The following is an 18,698-nucleotide window of genomic DNA, read 5'->3' on the forward strand; positions in this document are numbered from 1 at the left end:
AGACCTGGGACCTCTGTGTGCCACCCCTGATGAGTTGCACTAGGGGTGGACCGCAACCCCCCTGCCCCCCAAGTACGCCACTGACTGTGCTTGGTGTAAGTCCCGTTACATTGAAAATTGTTTAAATACCCCAACATTTTTTGTAACTACTTTAATGTGTATTAGTTGCCTTAAAAAAGAAAAGACTTACCTGCTTAACATCTCGGCGGTCCACATTTCATGCCAGATTTGGCTTCTTGAAGCAACCAATTACTTACAGAAAACCAGTCCCATTTAACTCAATAGCATCACTTTCTCCGCATGTGTTTAGGGGGTCTCTTTATACCCCACTACACTTTGGTGTAGTTGGGAAGAAGGTGAGGAAAGAGAACAAATGAAAAAACATTAATTCAAATGCGACACTCAGCTGTATTAAAATACATATTGTATAGAGTGTCCATGTAAAACTTCACTGATTCAGCTGCTAAACCAGGATTTGCGAATCATGCCCAGAGCTCTATCTCTGTGCAATCTTTCAACAGGGTGACTTGTACATTATTAATTACAGCTTATAAAACATGGATGGATGGAGGGAAATTACAGATTAACAATTAATGGGGAGAAATATAGTTGCCAAATGATCAGGACACATATATTATGTTGCTGAAGGGAGTACTGTTTTAAAGTATCTGTGATGTATAAACTAAAGGGAATAAGTAACATGCCACATGCACTGGCCAACAGCATGTGAAATGTCTCCTGGAAAAGAAATGGACAATGTGCTTACACTAGTAATGCTCTTGCACCAACATAAAGTGGGTATGATGCTTATGTTACAGCTTGCCATGTTCCAGCCATGGAATGAAGCTCATCCGCCATATGGAAAGGTTCCATAGTGTAGTGGTTATCACGTCTGCTTTACACGCAGAAGGTCCTGGGTTCGATCCCCAGTGGAACCATTCCTTTTTTTCTAGCAGAAGTGAAACTTATAAAATGTAATTTAAACATTCATGGGACAGATATATGACCTGTCAAATTATATGTTAATATGAATGCCACATTTCTCCCATGAACTGGGACACCTGGCAAAATGTTTATGATTATGGAACACGCAACACTGCCGCTAAAAAGCTGAAGGTAAGGAAGATAGGAAATTAATTAAATACTAGTTGTGTCACATTGAGACAAAGATCATCGCTTAAATTAGCTTCCTAGTTGACAAACAAAAATTACAAGCTATTCACAGATATAGTAATTATGTTTATTTTTTTTTAGGTTTTAGGGTACCAGGATGTGGTCTAATTTGGTTTGAGGAATCATGGAACAATCCTTGGAGTTATCCTTGACAGCTGTTCCATTTTCTCTCTTTTTGTAATTTTTTTACCGTTTGGATATATTAAGCATTTTAGTAAAATTTTAGTTTACAATATGTGCTTGTAGCAGGGCCTGACTAAGCGGCCCTGGCAATTTAAGCCAAATTACGTACATGCATCTACAGGCTGGACACTCATGGCCAGACGTTGTTATACTTAGGCCAAGCCAGAGCCAGATCTGTCACTGGAGATGTACCTGGTGTGCCAGATGGCTACTCTGGGCCTGGTAGGGTTGCCACCATTCCCGATTTTCCCAGAACATTCCTAATTCATAGACATCACTGCTTTTTTCAATTTACCGAGAAGATTTCTTTGACGGGAGACTATGACTTTATTACATTTGATTTCCAAGGTAATTTGAGAGTTATTATATAGCAACTTTTTTACTCAACAGTAGCAACCCTATTTAATATGACAATTTTTTCATAAAATGACCAACCAGAAGAACCAGCTTACGGGTATGCATTCAGCTAACCCGGTATAGTGGAAACCTTTCCAAAGTCAACCAGCAAAAAATAAAATTTGCTTTTTATGCTTGGACTTATTATTGTTTCTTGGTTCCTCTTCACTTCTCCCCCAATCCCTTCTATATCTCAGTGATAATGGAAGATTATACATAGACATATGTGCATGCAAAATATTTGTTTGTTACGCAATGTCAGAAGTACACCTTTAAATTACCTTGACCACTCATTTTTCTGAAGTTAAACTTACCATGTAATTAATCGGGGCACGTCTTGCTACCTTGCAAAGCATGTGACAGTTGATTCTTAGTTTATGTAATTAGAAGCGTTTTGATAGCGTGGAGCACTCTATTCTAGGAACTGAAATACTGGCAGCTGATACTCTAAGAATATTTTATGCTTCTCCTCTGAACTTCATCCTTCCCAGCAACAAACGGGGTATTAAATGTGAGCTGCGTACAAGAACCCGTAGGATCCAATATATGATACTAACAGACGTCAGACTCGGAATATTATGTTGCAAAATATTAAGTGTTAAGTTAAACTGTAAATATTTGATTTTTATGAAAATAAAAAATCTCCTAGGTTTTTGATGAGAGGAGCATAACATTGGTTGCTGCGACTAATGTGGTGCGAGGGATCCCTCAGGCTTTAGGAGACTCAGAAAGCTTCTTCGTTCACAAGAGTGGCCTTTGAAGCTGGTATTAATGATGTATTTTGTTTATTATTTGCATGCAAGCAAATGAAGGCAGGAGCACACTGCCAGAGACATTGCTTGCCAGAAGCCATACAGTTGTTTCTGCTGCTGCAATTATATTACCTATATTCATTAACGTTGGTTGTTATATCAATGGCATTAGCATTTCTTTTGCTCCATAATATAACCACACATGGCTGATTTGATATATATATCAAATTATACTTTCAGGGAAGAAAAGTATGTATGTATAAAATCAAAACTGACAATTTAAATACGTAGCTGCACAACTTAGATAACTTAGATAACTTAGATAACAGAAGCAGAAAATAAATTGTTAGGGTTTCGTCATGGGGATACATCCCTGCGTATAATGAAACAGTAAGGCTAGGTTTCCACTTGGTTTTTTTTTGCTAAAAACGCCCATAAAAACGCCCTGGCGTTTTTTTTGTGAAAAACGGCTGCAGCCAGATGTTAGCTGTTCTTCAATAGGAAATCGCAAAATGCCATTTCCACTTGGCGTTTTTCTGTCTGGCGTTTTTTCAGTCCTCTTTGGCGTTTTTCTGCTTTTTTGGGCTCTGTGGCAGTTTTTCAAAATCGCAGTATGTTCACACTCTGGCGTTTTTTGCAAGGAAATCTTGGCGTTTTTCTACAATAGAAGTCTATGGGAGAGAAAAAACGCCATGAAAAAGCCATGTGGGTTTATTGCCTTGGCGTTTTTTATGGCGTTTTTTCCACAGTTACAATGCAGAGGATGGACCCAGTATCTGTGTGTCCTACGAGAAATAGGCTGGAAACAAACAGTTTCACACAAAACAAAGTCCTGGACTGGTTCATATTGAATTTTACACCATTTGGAACAAACATGCCATTACAAACAAACATACCCGACGCATCAACTGGATCCTGCGTGCCAAAAGCAACAGCAAACAATTTGCACCATCATTTGGGGCCAATCTTCCCAGAGGAGCAGACATTCGAAATAAAGCCTTACAAACCACAGAAAAGAGACAAAAGGGTCTACCAAGTAAATGACATCAGGAGAGGGCAGATACTTGCCATTTATCCTAATCCCTTTTAGCTGGGTGAAACTTCTAACGTGTAAAGGCTGGAAAAACTGCCTAAGGTCAAAAAAAGCAATTTCCACAGAAAGGCTAAAACGCCAGAAAAAACTGCAGAAAAAACGCCAAAACGCAGGTAAATGCAGTGGCAGTTTTCTTGGCAGTTTTCCTGGCGTTTTTCATCAAGAAAAAAACGCCGGACAAAAACCCAAGTGGAAACCTAGCCTAATAATGGAAAATAGCGAAAACCCAGTATCGGATCATCTCATTTTTAAAAAGGTTACATTTTATTGGAATATAAATATATTTTTAAAAGAAGTTTAAATAAAGGTTCATTTTTATTGGAATAGGAATGTTTTTTTCTGGGTTGTGTCCTTATTCTGAGGGTTTTAATAAAAAGTGTATCCTATACCATTTATCAGCTAACTCTTTGTGTGTAATTTAATTTCAGCTTTTTATATTTAAAAATAAGGCTTTACATATAGCCCCACTGAGTGTGACAACATAAGCCCTTTTTTCCCCCCAAGGACGCATATACATTAGACATTTTGCTGAGTTTATATATTCCATGTACGGCAAGCGAGCGCTTTATATGCTCTGCTCAATAACATGCGAAATGTTTATGTGCCTTGCACTACTAAATCAGTTACTTAGGTCACATAACGTTATTAATGCGGTGCCTGGCTCAGGTCCGCACGTAGACGTTAGGAGCACCTTGCAGATGAATGGTGTTGTTAATTAAGATGCCTTGGGGGCTGCTATTTACCCCATCTCCTCCTGCTCAGATTAAATAAGAACAGAACGAAAGGCAGGAATTCAAAACACTTGGAAGGCACGTAGTCAGCTAATTAGCAAAACATCCAATGCATCTGAAATAATCGTAACGTAAAAAGGAATGTGATTTCAACAACAAAAGAAACTCATTTCAAAGTAAAACAGAAAGTAACCTTTATCAGATCAATGTGGCCTCCCTTTTAATATATTTGATTGATGTATTGACATTTCACTAATTAAGCCCCTGGTATTATGGTTTTTTTTTTGCCTAGGGTATTAAAAGCTTAGGCATACATTGTATCTCAATATCTTGGTTTGACACCAATAAATTCCAAATTCTTTAAGCAGACAATGCTAAGTATCACAATTGTAACAGGACAGCAGGATTTCATTAGGTTGAGAATACCTTCTCAAATTAACTCAGATTCAGACAGTAACTATCACACAGTAGACTTTTGTTTTAAGCTGATCATGCCCTATGTTTTGTTTTAAGATTATAGTGAACTGTTTTTTCTTAAGCATATGGAACTATATTTTGCAGGATTACATTAAAATTTATTTTTATAATGATCATATTGTGAGTAGTAATAATACTGAGAGAACAAAGTTTTCTGTTTGTTTTATGTTTTGGTGCACAAGTTACTCCAACATGCAAACGGCTGTCGGTTCCTGAAGTTGCCACTCTTCCTCCTTCTAGGCTGGCTTCACAGAACAGAAATATCATATATGACACATTACAACACAACCTACCGGACAATCATTAACAACATGACCATGTATATACAGGACTAACCTGCACAGCCAATAATAAATACAGTACACCTAATAACACTGATGCACCTGTAAGTACTGCACTGGCATGCTGCACAATACAAACAATCAAACATCTAATGACTCAAGAAACAACACAAACTATGACAAAAGCACTGAATAGATCCAAGAGAGAAGGGATTGTGGAATAGCCCAAAGAATAACACTCGGTTATGGGGTGGGGTGTAACTGAAAAAAGGGAACAGTTCGGGAGGGTCACCAAAGTCCAGAAGATGAGAGGGCTGGAGAGGAGGGCTAGGGATTAGCCTGTAAGAGCCTGTGACAGCTTCAGACAGTGACCGGTTCCTTCTATAGGATCAGAGATTTCCTAATGAACCACAAAGTGTCCTTAATTACACACGTTGGGCACCACCCTTCTTCAATGGCACCCTTCGTGTGAATTCCTTTAAAAAAGAATTGCTCTTGAATAATCATTCACACCATGTCCTTGTATCTACTGGTCAGCCTGTTCAATGCCACATTAGTCCAAACAGTCGTCATCAGGAAGCCCTGGAATCTGTTCTATGTTGTACTTGTTTCTGGTGATCTTATTGATTACCGTGGTGGACCACTCCACATGGTGTTCACAAATGTTAAATCATGCAGGTAAAACCATGGTTATTCCAGTTCAAGGGGTGCAACTGTCCCACTTGTCCCATTTCAGGCATGCCATGCAAGTGGAAGAAAAAATGAACACGGAAGAAAGAGCAACATTTCTCCCATCCAAGATTCTCCACTTTGACATGGTAGATTTTTTTGGCTTCCTCCAGCTTGTCTTCAGCCTTCCATTTATATGGCTAAAAGTTCAACATGGACTGCAACTTATGCTGGAGCCTTCTGAAGGCTATCACTGGTCTTCTGTGTACCCTACACCTTCACCCCATTATTGAAATAACTCCAGCTACATTTATCTAAGCCATGCTTTTTAAGTTGAATAAGTTCACCAGTCTTCATTTACTTATTTTCTTTACTATGAAGGATACAATTAGAGAATACACAATAAAAGACCCATGATAAAAATATACTGGTATATTTAGGCTTATCTAAGTCCTTTTTCATTTCATAAGGAACGTGCCCTTTTATGTTGCAGCTCTTTTCATCTTCAAGAAATAACTGAAGTTGATGAGTGTCACACTCCAACAGGTCAGACACCCCAGGTCTTAAGAAAACAGTTGGATATTTCTCCACGGAAGCATCCTTTAGATCCTTATCTCGGTAACCTATTTAGGTTTTCCCAGCCCCCTGTAACTAAATGCTCTCAATGTACAGTCCATTCTGCATTGTGCCAAGGGAGTATCCCCACTACAAAACTACAGCAATATATAGTCATCAATTTTATTAATTCCCTACCTCAATGTCCAGCTACACACTAGTGGGCCAAAGTGGACACCCCAAGCATTTTTATGTATCTCCTACTAGGAAACCATCAGGTTTTCCTGCATAATGAAATTAATTATTATGATAATTTATTGTTTTGTATTAATTCACCATTTTCTGCAGCACTGTACAATGGGTAAACAGGACATAACAAGTACTGTATAAAATAACAATTTGACTTACAGAAACAAGAGGGCCCTGCTCAAACAAGCTTACAATCTAGAATTGAGCAAGACCTGGTGCCCTATCATATTGTTATACAACTCTACTCGTAAGAGACACATCTAATCCTAATGAGCAGCAAGGTTTCATAACTCCAATTGAACATAAAAATAACTGATTTTTCAATGTAAATTAAGAAAGAAAACTAATGGTTCCACTGGGGCTCGAACCCAGGACCTTCTGCGTGTAAAGCAGACGTGATAACCACTACACTATGGAACCACACGCTGCAGGGACTAGAGCCTATAGGAAACTCCACCCAAAACCCCTATGTATAATGTATAATGCATAATATATAACATATATATATATATATATATATATATATATATATATATATATATATATATATACACAGGCACGCACCCTGATTATAAATTATTTAAAGTGCCAAAATACCGAAAAAACACAGCATGTATTGCCATTATGTTTTTATGTGATAAAATTTTAATATTCAGTACCCAAAGCCTATGTTTTTTTCCCACTATCTCCATGAATATCCTTGAGAGAAAGCCAATAGTGCTCATGTGTTAAACGGGCTCAGAATTTTAAAATGGATTTTTAACACCTAATTGTGTGTTTATAATACCTCTCTGCACGTACGTGTTGCTAATTTTATGCCTTTTGTGTTATTATGGGTGATTAAAAATGATCTTGCCAAGTCACATAAAAAACTTTCTAAAACAGTCATGCAAAAAAACAAATCTGTGAATGAGCAAAATCACCAACAACCCGGTGCTTCATGGTGTCGCGTGACTTATCATGATGTAACATTTATGACACAAAAAAATGTATTTATATAGCTTCACCATACCCTGGGTAAACAGGACATAACAAGTAGTGCATCACATAACAATTTGGACTTACAGAAACAAAAGTTAAGGAGGGTACTGGTCAGATGAGCTTACAGTCTAGAAGAAGTAGAGATAGTCCCCTGTACATTTCCCATTAGAGCTGACAACCTTAGACCCACCATGGCTTTAAAGCCAGGAGTGTATGATGAAACTGCCGAAGGGCCACCGGCCATCTTTCAATGGCCAAAACCCTCTATCACGCCCTGCATTCCCTCCAAACTCAATGACCCGTGTAAAAGCGAGAGCAGGTGGGTCTTCAGTGTCCTCTTAACAATTACATGCCATGCAATCATTACCACAGGGGCAGGATCAGTGGCTTTGAAGTGGGGAAGCCCTTTTAAATGTAATTGTAACACTATGTCTGCTATGGTTAGTTAAACAGCAATAGTGTCAATCAGTCTATTAACTAAGATTCCCAGACAGGTCATCTAAAACTAGACACCAGGGATTTCTATGCCCTACCAGAGAGAGTGTTACCTAGAATTTAATGGCAGATGAGAACCACTCGGTTCAGATCTTTAAATGTATGGAAATTGGTATTGATGATGCCAGGTAGCCCTAGTTAAAGACTAACTTGCAGCATCTTGTGTCCAGTTTTAAGTGTCACCTTAACAAAGCACTAAAATGATAAACAGCAACACAACAGCTTTCAAAAATATGGTAAGATTTGTAAACTGTTCTATTACGGATAACAGAATGTGTTCAGACAGGGGCGTATTAGTCATTTGCATGTGTTCTGGGTCAAGTCTACTAGACAAAACACTCTTGACTCTTTATCATAGTGCAGGGTAGTAAACAGAATGGATCGGTCTTAATCACCAGGCTTGACGCTCCCACTAAGGAATCTCTGTGGAGGTAAGTATTCCATTGTACAAGCAGAATTTGCTTAGAATTGCCATCATGAATCAACTCAGTGTGATGTTTGAACAGAGAAAGTCACCCAAAGTATCACATCGCCAACACCGATGGCAGCCTCTAGGCACAAAATGAGCTAAAAGCAGGTTTTTTGGTAGTGATAATGTATATAGCACTGGATTTAATCAAAGAGATTTTTTTTGCTCCATATGTCTTCCCCTTTAGGTTATTCTCTCATATGCCCAGCTCTTTGCCATGGCTTTACCCATTGCTGTCCCCCCTCCTCCTATTATCCACAGGAGATAGATAAGGAGCATGTTTATTTTGGCAGAGCCTGGTTACACAGGACAGTGCAGACAGGCAGGCTCTGACCCCCCCCTCTCCTGTGTCCCTCCCCCTCCCGTGAGCATCTCCTTCCCCTGACTCAGTGAGAAGGGAGTGCAGTGAGACCATCCAGTGTCAGGCACTCAGTCTGTGGGATACTACATCCAAGGAGCGCTCCCATCACCGGTCCGCAGGGATTACGCAATGCATACGATATATTCTTAACTGAGTTCATTGTAAGCATCTGTGGAAGCTTCATTAGCTCCAGAGCCTAAACCTTTAATTGCCCTGTCCCAGCACGGTGACTCGGGGGACGCTGTACCTTTAAAGCCGCAGGTTCGAGTGGCTGAGCTCAGTTTGTACCCGGCGGGAGTGACTCCCACTGGGGTGCTGCACACCTTGCACGGCGGAAGTGACTCGTGTAATATTCCTTAGCAAACGGTGTAATGCATCACTAGGAGCCGATCGCTCTACCGTAACACATCGGTGCCTCTGTACATCGCGCACTGGAGAATTAACTCTTTATATTTGTTCACACGATGCTTTGTGGACAGGACTTCGCCGCCTGCCTTTAAGCGGGCTGCACTCGCAAAGAAACGTCCAGCGCAGTATTCCCCATAACCCAGCGTTATTTGCACCCAGTCTCCTCCTGCAGCCGGCATGGATCAAGGAGTAGAAGTGTCGGTGTGGCCGGGCACCGTGTGCCGCGGAGCCCCGGAGGACGAGCTGTGCACACTGCGTGAAACCGTGCAGGAGCTCCATACCGAGATGGACAGCTTCAGGCGTGGGATGGAGAAGCAGCTGGAGGACGTGCTGAGGCTGGCGGGTCCGCTGTCCCGCTCTGTCACCGACCTGCAGCGCGAGAACCGGCAGCTCCGGGAGCAGGTCGACAAGCTGAGCCGCCAGGTGGAGCTATTGAGCCGTGCCGCGGGGCTGAGCGGGGAGGGGCAGACCAGGTACTCCAGCCACGCCCAGCTCTCCGTGTCCGTGAAAGCGCAGGTCAGTGGGGGCCCGGGCAGTACATACCGAATATAATATATATCAGATTTATTTATTTATATTTATAGCAACACTTGTGGCAGCGAAATATATTAACATTGTTGGAAATACCATTAATGACCAATGGACAAAAAATTACAGTAAAATGCCCACCTTGTACCTGCCTAAATATTATGTATAAAGAGCAATTTTGGTAGAAAGTGCCAAAAAGGGAACAATCATCCCAAAAACCAGTGCTATGATCCCGCTGTTTGACACTCTTTCACTAAATTGTGGTGAATTGTACTTATAATGTAATGTATAATGACTTAAAATTACGGTAATATTTTTATTTTATACAACTATTTTTTTACTTTTAAATGTGAGCATGTTTTCTAACATGGGTCCTAAGTGTAATGATACGAATAATCATAGAAAAACTCAGCAACGCCATACTTTTGATAAGTAAGTTTGTTACTGGGATATAATGTTTATTTACGTAACAAAGCATTTGTAGCTGGCTTCCAATTGCAACTCTTTATAAACACATTATGAAGGGCCATCCTTTGCATGTTTCTCCTGTAAAATGGGTGCACCAGCCCTGTAAGATGCATAACTCAAGCACTGAGGGGAATTGTATGATTTTTCACCATGTTCAGCTCTCCTGCAGACTCCTACTTTAGTGAGTATATCCTTTTCTCACATGTCGCATATCTTTTAGGGCTCATTAGATCATAGGTGGCCCTAAACCGCTTTTTGTTTTTAAGGTAGCGCCATCTCTGCTGCGCTACAATCTTTTAGCTCTAGGATAACGTAGGGGTTCTCATCCTCTCTTGAATTGTCTACAAATTATCAGGTTCACACAAAGTCTTTATGTTCCTCTATCATTTCATCTCATGTTGTCTATAAACATGTCTTCTACGAATGAGTGAAGGTATGATTTTAGAAAATAAAAAAAAATTCTCTTATGACCGACACAAAACATATAACCTGAAAAGCTTAAATGGCCATTAGTTTAATGTGTATGCTATACACGAGTCAATAACAAGTGGTTGCTCTCTTTTTTTGTTTTTTTACACTAAACACATTTAATATTTCAAGGCAACTTTGCATTAAATATTATTTTAACCCCATTCTGGTTGGTATTCCTTTGTCCTGACTTTCCTTTGCTGCTTGCTGGGCTTATATTCCTTACACAAGGCATGTCTTCTGCTTCCCCACTTTGTGAAGACATCCACTGGGTCTTCCTGTGGACCAGGCTATCCTCCCTTATCACCTCTTACAAGACTCATACTTCTGGAACTCCCTCTCCCTCTTTAATATTCAGAAAAATCTCAAAACCCAGTTAAGAGACGCATACAATCTTCTCAACTAGGACCTCCATATCTTACCTGTCACTAATACAACTCCCTCAGTCATCTATTATATCTCTCCTTATGTCCTTCCACACCCCATACCCTCTAGTTTGTAAGCTTGTGAGCAGGGTCCGCTTTACCCAATCTAGTTCTGGTTTTGTCATCTCATTTCAATGTACAGTATGAACTGTAAGGATCTCTGAACACCAATGGGATTAAAGCCGGGCAACATTTCATCAACCATTGGCTGCACAGTTATTTTTGTCCATGTTAGAGCCCAAGCCTTAACTTTGTGATTATATGAAAGGGTCCACAATCTCTAGTTACACACCTATTCATATATTATTGAAAATACTATGTTTCTCCAGTAAAAGGCTGTCTAATATATAAGTTAAAAGCTGATGAAATCTCACAAATTTACCTATGCATTATATAGAGCCAACCAATCTTCTCCTGGAGTAGAAGCTCACCGGGGTTGGCCCTTCACAATGTATAGTGAGGTCAATTTGCTGAAATACAGTTATCCCGATGACACTCCCTTAACGAATAGACCCCAGGGTGTATTCACGAATGGAAGAGTTGACAGGAGAGTTGTCCTTTCAACTCCTTGACTTCGCTATACATTGTGTAGGGCCAGCCACAGTGACATTCTCCTGCAGGAAGAGTTTGACCCGTCTTGTATTATGTATAGTTGACTCAGTGAGATTTCTTCATAGTCTCCTCTCACAGAAGCCAGGTCAGTCATTATTGCTGAAGAAGCTTGCCAATATTGGCCCTTCATGACAAATAGTTAACTGTTGGAGTTGAAATTCATTGTACTTTTCACCTCATATCAGTGTCAGTCTGTCACTAACTTCCCATCATGATGATCACACAGCAGGTGGAACCATCTCCCAAAAGGCCATATGACATTCCATACATTTGCTTGTTTTGTTTCTGCAGTTGCACCCCCCACATAGACATCCTGTTGGAAAGTCCCAAATGATATATCTTGACATTTGCATGCGTGTTTTTTGTGTCGTTTTTTCCTCTGTTGCGTATGCAATGTATTGAAAAACCAGTGGGCAACCAATAAGTTGCTGCATGGTTCCTCTTTGAGGTGGAACAATGCATTCTACAGCACTTTCACATGAGAAACTTTCCAGTCTTGGCATTCCATATTGCATTGTGAATTCGACAAGTTGAACCTTAAGCTCTTCATCAAACTCTCCTACAAACTTACACCTAAAAAAACCTTTGTAGCTATTACAATTTCACACACTTTCAATGGGAATTCCATTAGTTGAATCTGATACTGATGTTTCCCAGGTGCAAACCTGGTGGAGAGAATCATAAATGACTAGTGGAGGTCAGGGGTCTGCAGAACGTCATTCTGTCATCTGCTCTGCATTGCTGTAAGAGACGTGAACTACACAACTTCTTCATAAATATTCAAACAGGATAGGCAACGGCTGGCCTTAAAGCTGCTGTGAACCATTAATATTGGCTTTGCAGCTGGAGGACAAGGAATGATTGTGTTTTAACCCAATTCAAAGTGGGGTCATGAAAGGATATTCCAGTCAGCATAAGTACGTTAACGTATATGATAGCTGAGTGGACCCTTTAACTTTTCTACTTGTAGAATGTAATGCCGTTGCCCACTACTAGGTGGCAAAAGGGATTAAGATAAACAGTTAAAATGTACAGGAAAGGGCACCTTGTAGTCCCTAAATGCCAATTTTAGTGTTCCCCATTATTTACATTAGAGTTTACACTAAAGGAACATAATTTAGCAGTGGTGTGAGGCCTACCTCCATTTTAATGGATTTAAGTGAGCGACATGCAAATTAGTACATGTATTGTTTGGTTAATGGAGTTCTCAAATGAGAATGATTGATTTAATTTATTGATCTGCCTCTACTGAAACTGTGAAGCGTAATGAAGTATATTTCCCGCACATGCTCGGTAGCACTCGTCTGACTGAGTGTAGAAGCAGCCAATAGGATATGCGCTAGTCAGATGGGAAACCTGCAATTGGCTGCTGCTGTTGAGCTTCTTTTCAGTTGAACCTCCGCTCAAATCAGCTTCTAAGAGAATGAAAATGCGCAAAGAGTGAACTTAAGTATGCTTTTTCTCTTTTCAGCAGAGACAGCTAACGAAAGAATAAAATAAGATAAAAATCTAATCCTAGTAACTAAAGAACGAGTGCATTTGGACCCATCCAAAATGGTCCCCAATATGTATTTAACATGAAAATATGGCTGCAGTTGTCCTGTGGTTGACAGTTTTTAGTGGTCGCGTCTTTCAATTTCATAAACTGTCAGGAGCTGGAGATATAGATCTAGACGTATAATTTCTTTATAAAATTTGAATCGACAGAGTTGTTTGTCACAAAAATTTATACATGGGGGAAAAATTTTAAAAAGTTGCCTGCCTCGTTGCAATGCATTACCCCGTGTGTGAAAACAACCCGTGATTTCTAAAGGGAACAATAAACATTCAAGTCAGTTCTATGGAAACTTTTGTGTTAAGATATAACAGGATTCACGCGCTGATTAATAATGTAAGCAACAAAAATAGATCAAGGGAGAGTTAAAAAAAAAAAAAAATCCTAATGGCTCCCTAGGTTTAATATAGAACTGTCTTCAAAGTACCCTGAATGATTCAGGGCAATTTAAGTCATCAAGTGGTTATATGTAGAACTCCCCCTTATGTCTTTCACTCTTGGACACTTGCTGTGGAATTCCCTCCTTCCCCCTCCTTCCGTGCCATTGTTAAAAATAGCTGACCACTTTAAGTAGCCCCCGTACCCGGTCAGCTTGTCAAAAAGTCCAGCACAGAGCCCAGTTAGGATCATCAAACTGACAATGTCTTGTATGTTACAGGTAAGCTTTGCTGCGTCTGAGCCAAGCTCGCTTGGCGTGGGGTATGTGCGTTCTCTTAACCTCTGTGCTGTACGCGGTTTTGAAGGATAATTATGTTTTAGTCCTTGGCGAGCCCTTCAGCAGGTAGATTGTTTTCCAGCGAAATCTTATCCTAGTTTGGAAACTTGCAGCTAGCCGGACCAGTCCTTATGTTATTTCCTCGCCAAACCTTATAAAGTATCCTCATACATACAGAAATTAGATATTTTACTCCCCTTGTTTTTTTGTGTTTGTTTTTAATAGTTTGGTCAGTGTTTTTTATATGAATGTACAGACCTCTTAAAGAACCAAGTATAGATATAACTAATACGTGTATCTTTCGCTCCCTCAAGTACGAATGGAATACTTGTGTGGTTTTCCTAGTAAAAAACGTACTGTTAGTTTGTGCAGTATTTATACTATTTGATGTGTTTTATTATGTTTAATACACGATATGCAACTTTTTTCTACCTTTGAAAAGATATAGCCTATATTTAGGGTTTAAAGAGCAGAACTATTTCTGTTTCCCCATACCTGTTAACCTTTTGAGTAGCAAACATAGTTCATGTTCTCATGCAGTAAGCACGCTGCTTTTAGTTTCCATAATGGTAGAGGTGTGTATTTCTTTAACTCCTTCAAGACAAAACCCATACATGTACAGGCTTATAATGCATTGTCATTAATAGGTTTATGGACAACCAGTTGTCCTTAAGGGGTTACTACAGCATACCCTCTGTATTGTCACTTGGCGGTTAGCTAAACAAAGCCTGCATTTGAAATCTATAGCTGGTTTCATATTCCATTTTGTTAGAATCGTCCCTTCGTCTCCTTTTGTTCTATACAATAATACAGAGTACAAATAATGTTGCCATTATACATCTACTCATAAAGCCACTTGTATTCTGTGTTTAAACATCCCTAGCCTAACCCTGGGCCTTTTTTATATGGGCCCTTAGTCTGTCCGTACACTGGGTTCATATATATGCTAGAATTACACAGATTGTGTTGTGTGGATGGTAAATATAACCGTAGAGCTGCAGTGCTGTGTTGTGTCCGTGAGGTCTTGAGGTGCTAAGGCAGCATATATTTGGGATTCTTCCCTTCAGACTTAAAACCTTTTTACGACTTTCAGTCGTAATGCTGTACACTTTCCGCAGGGCCTTAGCAATGCTTCTGAAGGTTGTGTGTTTTAATGTTCTCTTTAGGTAGGAATGAAGGTTAATGCTAATTACTGTGTATGATGTGTGTTCATGGGGCCATTTAATATGACAGCTGCTAGTGACATTTAGTTATTACTCATGTAAAAGTTGTCTGATTCAATAAGCATGATGCTGTATCTTGGCCAAACATTGCCTAATTTCGAGGCACCCTATGTTACTTGTTTTAGAATGTTTTCAATAAGACAGCATTGTTCATAATGGAGACGCCAATAATATTGACTATATTTATTAACATACCTGGGAACTTCTGGGCTCCGGCTTCCCGGAGCCTTCCCTTGCGGGATGCGGCCAGAACTGCACACTGACGTCGCTGGGTGGTCCCGCTGACGGCAGCAGGAAACACCCCCATTTAAAGGGAAAAATGGGTGGGGAGCGGGGCGTGTCAATGCCCCACTCCCGTGACCCGGAGGATTCGGGTCTTGAACTGGAGGAGCGGTGCTCACCCGGCAATCTCCGGGTCAAACCCAGAGAGTTCCCGGGTATGTTTATTAATAAAGATCCCTACTTGTTTATTTCTGTTGTTGGATTTTACAGAAATTACCTATTCCTAAAGACTAAATTGTGTATCTACCATAACCTACAAATACAATTTACTGATTGTGAAGGCTGTGATACCAGTGCATGGTCATTTAAATATAGTCAGGGCTATTTGTGCTTTAAATGAATTCTCCAGCTGTTGGGTGCATGTTCCCACCATGGGTTATTTTTTTCACCTGACACAGTTTAGGATGGGTCTGGGCTGCTTTACATGTCCTCTGTTTGGCTCTGGCATGTGGTGTAAAGTGCTGTTTACATTGCCGAGGTTGTTAAAGTGACTCCTGCCTATCCAAAGCTGCCGACCCTTAAACAAAGTGTTTGACTAGACAGAAAGCTGTCAGGGAAATTCATTAGACTACGTAAGCCAAACACTGGCCAGGAGCAGCTCACCTTTCAGTTGGTTCAATATATCCACCACCGCAGGCTTAGTAAAGCCGGTACCTGTTGTAGCCAAAGTCTTATCTTCGGATAAGATCATGTCCTGAGATTTCCTGGTTTCCATCGTATTGGGTGCAGGCGGCGTGGGCCAAGTTTGATTTACTATTAAATCTATTATCTATAAATAAATTCTATTATCTATTCTCTATGTTCTTGTTTAGATGGCTAACAATTTGACTAGAATGACACAAAATCCATACAGTGCCAGAATGAGAGGAGTTAATTAATCAATATTTTTATTGATCTTTAATACATATTTAGAGAAAATATATTTTTTTAAATCAGTACAGCCATTATATTTGCGATCAATTAAGGAGCCTAAAAGTCTGAAATTGTACACCTCACCAGGAACATTCAAGGCACATAACCCTGTTTTATTTCATGTATGTATATATATATATATATATATATATATATATATATATATATATATATATATATATATATATAATATATATAATATATTGTGTGGAATAATATTTGCACTGCATTGGAAGGTATATGTTTTAGACCACTTCTGAATGTCCACATTTTTGCTCAACCATCCCAGTGAAGTTTTACTGCAGGTTGATTAAAAACCCACTCAATACTTTTGGGCATCAAAACCACATTTCACTTTCCTGAGGCAATATTGTAACACATCTGCTATCCTTTAAGCCATCAACCCTTGTTTTGTAGTAGGTTTCTGCATAGGCTAGGCCGGACCGTACTGCTCGATGTTCGGCTGCATTGCAAGTTACCTCATGCTATGAAATGGTTACTTATACATGCATATGATCATTGTTTTCAGTAAGGCTGCTGAATATCTTGACATTTCAAGAGCAACTTTATCTGGTGCCAAATGTGAAACACCAGACCTCTGTTTTTAGTCTTGGAAACACACCAAAATAGTTTTTTGGTTTCTTACTGTTTTTTGGCTTTGTTTACTTATCTATCCAATATGATGGATTTTTTGTATACCATACACAAGACATCTGAACTTTTTTTAATATCGAAAAACAAAATGGATGACAAACTTTCGAATGCTTTCTTCCTTTGAGGCCTGCCCCATTTATATTATAAACGTGATGCACTGCAAATCGATAAGAGGCATCATTTAAATGGAAAACATACAATGGAAACTTTCACCCATAGAAAGACAGACTTAATGGAACAGAGTCAACCGAGGTAGATAAACTTTCTTCATCTGTGGATTCCTTGTTATTTTAATGCATAGCATGATGATCAGTTATTGGTCCCTCGCTCATTATATTACACACTTGGTGTATTACTTTGCTTATTAGGTTGGATCCTAAATCCTATCAACTGCTAGTTGTTACATTTTTATTCTAACAGTTTACAAGGTTCTAGTTCTAAAATGTAAAGGCCCATAGATAGCAGTACACATTCCTCCCTTCCCTGAGAAGAAGGCTAGATGGAAGCATAGGATCTTCCTATTACCCATCAAAGAATAGACTTAGTGGTGTCTTCAAGAGGCTTTTTGGCCATAGTAAATGCGTTGGCCAGTATGATGATAGTACGATTGCCACATTAATCAAATCAGTAAAAGACCTCTACAACTTAGCCCTCAAGTTATACTTTTTATTTATTTCTTTTATTTGAAATCATTTTACCATATGTACTGTAATTGGTTGGCTTGCATGAACAACCAAAATAGAAAAAAAACGAGAGTAGGTCTGGCTTGTTGTCTCTGCTAGTCGGCGCACATTCCTAACCCACCCACTGCATTGAAATCAAACTCCTTCAACTTTTGACTTTTTCTTCTCAAATTGTATTTTTCCCCCCTTCAGTACAAGGGCTACAGTCAAATAATGAGAGAATAATGAGAGAATATCTCGAATCGCATACAGTTTTCAATACAAACCAGGACACATTTTTTCTTACACTTCAGGATCGTGTAAAAGTTAGGAAGATTATTAAATATCATGATATGAACTGCATAATTATCCAAATGCTCGCATGCGTTGTGAGTAGTAAAACAAGTGACCTTGGGATCTACTACAATGACAATATAAGGTCAAAATGTATCAAAAAGTTAGCTTGTCATTTTTTTTTTTAGTTTGACGTCTTGATTACTGTACCATGTTTCAGAATTACCCACTGCACATTCACACGGAGGATATTGTGAGGGATACACGGGATACCTTTTTGGTACGTGTCATTACTTGACATGCCGCAGTGTTAGCGTGTATATACATACGAAGGATCCAGGATAGTTTTTGCTAAACAGCTACCTAGATAAGGCATGTAAAGTATAATTAAGTAATGCTAGACCTTTCCCCCAGAAAGCTGAATTATGTTTGCTGACGCTTTTAAACACGAAGATCATCACAAAGCAGGTCTTGTCTAGCGATATTGCAAAAAGTCTTTTTCTTAGTGGAGAATAAGGAAATCAAAAGACAGAAGAATATTATAATTTTAAGGCAGATCTTCAGGTGAGGTTAAAACCTACGTTAACCACGTTTTTAGTAGTAATAAAAAAAAAAAGTATAATACAT

At 39.4% G+C, this 18,698-nt stretch overlaps 1 protein-coding gene and 2 non-coding genes across 3 annotated transcripts in view; 2 read left to right on the top strand and 1 right to left on the bottom strand.

The window, feature by feature from the left end:
• The first annotated feature begins 865 nt into the window (after positions 1 to 865).
• TRNAV-UAC (transfer RNA valine (anticodon UAC)) lies at positions 866 to 938 on the top strand. The gene has a single exon. It is a non-coding gene; the product is annotated as a tRNA-Val (tRNA).
• Positions 939 to 6,906: 5,968 nt separating this feature from the next.
• Positions 6,907 to 6,979, bottom strand: TRNAV-UAC (transfer RNA valine (anticodon UAC)). The gene has a single exon. It is a non-coding gene; the product is annotated as a tRNA-Val (tRNA).
• A 1,946-nt stretch (positions 6,980 to 8,925) lies between these two features.
• The window catches only part of SMTNL2 (smoothelin like 2), a 39,705-nt gene continuing 29,932 nt past the window's right edge, over positions 8,926 to 18,698 (top strand). The window contains exon 1 of the mRNA XM_053457228.1: positions 8,926 to 9,789. Coding sequence (XP_053313203.1) covers positions 9,451 to 9,789 — 339 coding nt within the window. The 5' untranslated portion in view covers positions 8,926 to 9,450. The remainder of the gene's footprint in view (positions 9,790 to 18,698) is intronic.

The sequence above is a fragment of the Spea bombifrons genome, chromosome 2 (genome assembly GCF_027358695.1).
Source record: "Spea bombifrons isolate aSpeBom1 chromosome 2, aSpeBom1.2.pri, whole genome shotgun sequence".
Lineage (NCBI taxonomy): Eukaryota > Metazoa > Chordata > Amphibia > Anura > Pelobatidae > Spea > Spea bombifrons.